The 6000-nt window shown below is 38.7% G+C and overlaps 1 protein-coding gene across 1 annotated transcript in view; it reads right to left on the bottom strand.

Annotated features, from left to right (window-relative positions):
• Nucleotides 1-512: 512 nt before the first annotated feature.
• The window catches only part of LOC121650361 (neuropilin-2-like), a 97893-nt gene continuing 92405 nt past the window's right edge, over nt 513-6000 (bottom strand). The window contains exon 18 of the mRNA XM_042001839.1: nt 513-4687. Within this exon, the coding sequence (XP_041857773.1) occupies nt 4362-4687 (326 nt within the window). The 3' untranslated portion in view covers nt 513-4361. The remainder of the gene's footprint in view (nt 4688-6000) is intronic.

Below are 6000 nucleotides of genomic sequence, written 5' to 3'. Positions count from 1 at the left end.
GGACTTTACTCAAGTAGACCAAACTGCCTCAACCATGACATGCAGTTACAACAGCTGCTTGCTAGGGGGCAATACTCCTGGAAACAACTGCTGAGCAACAAGAAAGAAGAAGAAAATCCGACTCCTTGATTGGCCGGGATCAAAAATGGCTTGATTCGTTCAAAGCCGACCAAACAGTACCAGTGTGAATGCACCCTTAAAGATTCCACAGTTGTCATGTTTAATGTTATCCAACGCTTGTGTTTTTAGATGCTAGCAGGAGACCAAAACACCTGGAGAAAACCCATGCAGTGTATGTGGGTGTAAATTACCCTGTGTGTTCAAAAGTTGCTCTATGAAGGTGTGTTTCATTACCAAACAGTCTTAACATGAAGTACAAAAACTTTGGAAGGTGAAAACTTAAGGACAGTCTTTAAATGTCCCAAGAGCCTCTTTGAATGTTTATGGTGTGAATTATTATTTAGAAGTTAAAGCATTAACCAACCAAACACAAGAACACACTTACAACAAAATGATTTGTTATTTAGCCTTTATTAAATAATAATAATAACATTAAAAAAGAAATTTTTCTGTACAAAGTCTACAAACAACAGTTGAGTTTTCTGGCCAGTGCGGTAAGTGTGTCTTAATGTTTTGTTATGACTAAGTTGTGCATAAGTACGTGTGTATATTTGTGTGTGTGTATCCATCGAGACATAAAGAGGTAATACTACCTGGACTTCCAGAGGGAACGAGTCAAGCAGGAAACTGAGAGAATAGTTTCAAAATTAATTTATATCAGTGTGTGTGTCATGATGAACTCACTGATCGCTGCTTAATGTCTGCATGTGTGTTTGTGTGTGTGAGATAAAAGTAGTCAGAGACATCAGTAGGGACAGAGAAAGAGAGAAAGATAGAAGAACACAATAAGAGAGCTCCAAGGCACTTGGAAAACAGTCCAAAGAAAACACAGATGGACATAAAATTCTTTGTCTCTTTCTATTGTTCCCTTATTCCATTTTTCCTTTTCTGACTATTCTTCAACACCTTTTAATAATCCCTTTATATTCTTTGTGTTTGTCATCAATGCTTGCCTGTGAATGTGGGAGAAGAGAGAGGAAGACAAAAAGAAAGAACAGGGCCCTCAGGCAAAGAGACATTGACACAAGTTTTACTCTTTTTTTCCGAACTTTCTCTATTTCTTTTGCAATTTGCACCTCAGAAAAACAATGTAATAACCAGGATACATCATTCAAAGGGCAAAAGAGAGTCTGAAAGAGTAAATTTCATCTGTTGATGCTTAGTAGAGTAAAGCATGGAGCATATAGAGAGAAAACAGAGAGAGATCCTTCAGTGTATAGACGTCTGCTCTTTTTTGTCTCTGCTTGCCCTTTTGTCAATTTTCCGTCTCCCTCTCCCATTCTTTACTTGTACTTTTCAACTTACAAAGTTTCATGAAATAGTCCATAAATAACAAGTCATGTTGGATTATTTAATTTTTTTTTCTGTTTTGTCATTCTACACCTTGACCTTTAACCCTAGTCATAATAATTTTGGAGTAATTGAACACTCAATCAGGAAACTTTGCGCTTTGGCCACCAAATTTCCCACAAGTGCTATTACTTGAACAATACTAGCAGTTGTGCAAGTCTGTTCTTACCCTCTGTTGACTCATCACATTTTATGTTTAAATGCATGAAGTAACCTGGTTGTTCATTTGATCTAATGGTTCAGTTTGGTCCAAAAACATGCAAAAGGCAATTTGCTCCTATCTAAAGCAAAAGTAAATCATGTTTAGAGGAAAATTTGGTTTTGATGTTATTTGTTGCCATTTAACAAATAACAGTTCATAATGTTCAACAAAAGCAGTGATGATACAGTTGGATGGTACTCTTCCTTCATCCTTTACTTTTGTTTTTAGTTGTCCAAAAGAGTTAAAAATGCAATAATCAGTACTTTGACTTAGAAACATTCTGAGCAGCATCAGCAACGCAGTCTCACACCAGACTGTGAAACAGCTACAAAACATTAAATGCTTTTTGCAGTTTGAAATGCTTCTGTTTTGCATAACATGAAACTGTTGTGCAACTATTATGTTAAAAACTAAGGAGGTAGGAGGCTGATACTAAGCACTGTTATGTAAGAAAGCCAAGTCAGACTCCCAGTTGACCCAAAACTGTCTCACTTTCTGCTTTTTAACTTTGCTGTCAGCTGTGGTTAGTTAAGTAAACAGAATTATTTCTAGAAAGATAAACCACTTTATTCGGGTTCCGATTATGTATGTGCAGCCTGATGACTGGTTGGTTTTATGTCCTCTTCAGGCTTTTGAAATTTCGAATGTAATTTTCATCACTTTTCATCACAAACTGAACCTTTTAAGGAGGTTTCCTCCTGCAAGTAAACACAACTATTTCCCTTTCTCTCTTTCCTCATTTGTTGTTTCAATTCATGTGTTTGCAGATATGTTCAAGTGTATTTGTGGGGTCTGAAAACTGAGAGCCTACTGTAGATGTGAGATACACTAGTTCTGTGTAGGGACAAAAATACTGAAGTTTGAAACGGCTGAGGACTAAGATTAAGATTTAGGATTAGGTCAACGTTAAGGTTCAGGGTTGGGTGTCCAGTTGTGCAGGTTAAGGTGTGGGATCAAGGAATGAAATAAGTCAGCGATAGCCCCTTCAAACACATAGGGGTATAAAGATGTGTGTATGAACATAAGTGTGTGTCTCCTTCTCCAGCAGCACTGGCCCTCCTTGATGGCTGTCCTCCGATACAGCGTATACTGTAGTTTGTTTAAGGCTTGATTGTGTGTCCAAAAAGTCAACTGTATGATTTCAGTTCTCCTCCTTTAGTCATTCTTTCTTCCTCCATGTCCAAAGTGGCCTTATTTTCAGCTGGCAGGATTAAGAGTGATGGATAAACAGCATGATAATCCATCAGTCTTAATCTTCCCAGCCTCTTTTAATACCTTTTCAGTCCCACTCAGCACATACACAGCTCTTTGGCAATCCATAGGTTGCAATAAAACAATCACTGACATTTTGTTCACACAGTGTGTATCCATCATTTGAGCATCATACAGTCTCAAAAGCAAAAAAATATAGATATATACCAAAAAAACAAACTCTAGAATACTGAATCTAAAGCACAACTCCATAACAGCATGTTAGATTTTGATAAACCTCTGACTTTTTCTTCTGTATTACTTTAACTTTCCCCTACTCTTTGCAAAAAATTGATAATCTGTAATGGAAAATGTGCCAAAATAGAAAAACACTAAAGTAATGGTTAAGACCATGGAGTCCAACACAATTCTAAAAGAAAGGTCTAATATGGCACAAGAGCTCTACAGGGCTGCTACGAACTGAAGCTGGCTTTTCTTTGCCTTTTTATGCAAATGGATACAAGTCTAGAACAGAACAAAAACAGTCACCATTACTCTTCTATGCCACTGGTTTCACAAAGCGCAGACCGAGGGCAGACAAAGGAACTGGCACACGCCACATGGCAGGCTAATGGACGTTCAAAACTCACAGAACTCATATCTAAAACTAAAACAAAGCAAATAAAAAGGGAAATGTCCTTTTTCATTCTCTTTTCCTTCTTCCCCGTTAAAAATCTAGATTTGTTTGAGTTGTCTGGTTCAATATCTTTAAGCTTCTTTTTTTTCATTTTTTCTGTTTGGAGGGGGTAGGCATTCGCTTGATATGTGTTGATTTCAGTCAAAAGTACCCACGTCAAATGGCCCACTGGTGCTGAAGCCTTCACAGTCAGATTTTTGCTATCCACCTTGCATGCTGCTCTCCTGGAAAGTACCAGCCCTTTCAACGAAACTCTTTTCTTCATTCTGAATCCCACTTTTAACATATTAAGCAAACACTCCAGACTGCTGTCATTTGTGCTCCAAATGTCCAGATTGTCATGGGTGCGGTGGTCGATCTGCTTTGCAACTTCATACCAGTGGCTGGTGGGTTATATTCTTTAGTAGATCTGTCATTTTATATTCATTTATTCATTTCTTCATTCATTCACAGGCTTTTAGAATCGAGCAGGCTCTCTCCTTCAGGCAGAGGAGAAATGGGGCTGTAAGTAGGGGAGACTGGGGTCAGATGTTCCCTCTGTTTAGGCCTCAAAGCATGTAAGGGATCAAGATAACACGTCCCCACTGGCACATTAACAGTTGGGGGAGCCCTGGGTTGAATGTCACCCCATTAGACATCAGAGCAAAGGGAGGAGCAGGATTTTAGGTGGGGTTAAAATTACAGATAGTGCTTCTTTTTTATGCTGCGTTTGTCCAAACTGAAACAAAATTCCTTAAGCAGGGGGTCACAGGAACTGTCTTCCCCCTTAATCACTCTTCAAGGGTCTCCGCTTCTTTTTCTTCATGCTTCTGAGCAGCATCTCTGCTGATTTATCTTCACTTTGTGCTTGATGCCATCATACAGCTCAAAGTTGTAGTTCTCCAGCGTCGTTGAGGAACGTGAAGAGAGCCCACTGTAGGAGCATGTGCAGTAGAGGAGCAATCCAGCACAAACTGCTCCCAGCAGGACGCCTAATGAGCTCATCACGATGATAGTGAGGAGGATTGGGTCCAGTGTATACAACCAGGCGTTGTCCTTGTCCTTTTCTGAGACCAGGGTGACAGACGGTGGGTCTACGTCAGAGGATGGGGTGGAGAAAGAGGATGGCCAACCTGGGTAAACAATGTCTGGAGACAAAACAGAATATGTTAGATGAACTGTGGTGTATTTGAAAGATGTTGATGTATTGTTTTAATCAAATTTTAATATTGTGTTCCATTTGCCTCAAATGTAAACCCTGGAGCTGCAAATGATCACACATCTGGTCAGGCTCTGTTCCAGTTGGAAGTCAGAAATCCAGATGGATTTGCTTTTTGTTGTGCACATTCACTAGGCTAGCTGTCATTAGCAATACAAGCTCATAACAATGCATCGCAGTTTATTTTTCACAAACAATACAGCAAAGTGTTCATTGATGGTTTGGATGGTGCTGCGTGTCTCATTGATGTAATGAGGTAGAAATGGACAAAAATGCTAGTAAAATATTTATTACTGCAGCTGCCCAATGCACTTGTAATGTGTTGGGCAGCTATTTTGGATTTTTAAGTCAGAGCTGGTGACGTTCTGACTTTCTGAGTCATAAATCTGAACGTTAGGGAGATTCCTGTTCAGATTTCCTGCTGGGAACTTGGAAATGCCAACATATTTCTTATTTAGTTACTGAATCCCAAAATGTGTTATTTTAAATGGATATTATGAGTGATCACACTGTATCTTTCACAATCAATTTAAGCGATTTAAGCTATATATTTAAGAATTTTATTTTTTTCTTATTTCTAGAAATCTTACCAAGTGTGATAATCTCACTGCACAGGCAGATTATTTCACTTGATTATAGTTTAAATCATTGTCAAGTTGAATTTTTTTTTTTTTAACATAAGATTTAACTCTTGACTAAGTGTAAAGCCCCATTTCCACTAACAGTGCAGAGCTGGAATGTACTCTAATATTCAAACAGACCCATCCTACTTTTTTGGGACCCTTCCTTTGGGGTACCAACCAAACCAATCCGACCCAAAAGAGTGGAGCTTGACACATTGCAATCCATTGATTGGTTGAAAAAAAGTCACTTCCTGTGTGACCTGACATGAAAACAAAGCAGGAAGTGCTTCTTGGTTTAGAGCAACAGATTTTCTTTTTGTTGGTTAAATCTGTGTTTACAATGGTGCCATGAAGCACCGGCAAGAAAAAATAATCCAAACCGTTGGATGACTGCCATTCTCCTCCTTTGTTTCTGAGTTGTGTTTGCAGTACGCAATGAGATTGCAGTTTACAAACCACCCTAACCGTCCTGACCTGACCCCCACCCGTTGGTGGAAATGAGGCGTAAGTATACAACAAACTGGGAATAACAATGGGATGTGCATGTCCTATGTGTAAACGTTAGACTTGTTTTTACTTTATTTTTTTTATTTCTATCTAATGTCACCTTGTGATTATT

This window comes from Melanotaenia boesemani, chromosome 12 (assembly GCF_017639745.1).
Source record: "Melanotaenia boesemani isolate fMelBoe1 chromosome 12, fMelBoe1.pri, whole genome shotgun sequence".
NCBI lineage: Eukaryota > Metazoa > Chordata > Actinopteri > Atheriniformes > Melanotaeniidae > Melanotaenia > Melanotaenia boesemani.
Note: the sequence above shows the minus strand (reverse complement) of the source record. Positions and strands in the feature narration are given on the sequence as shown.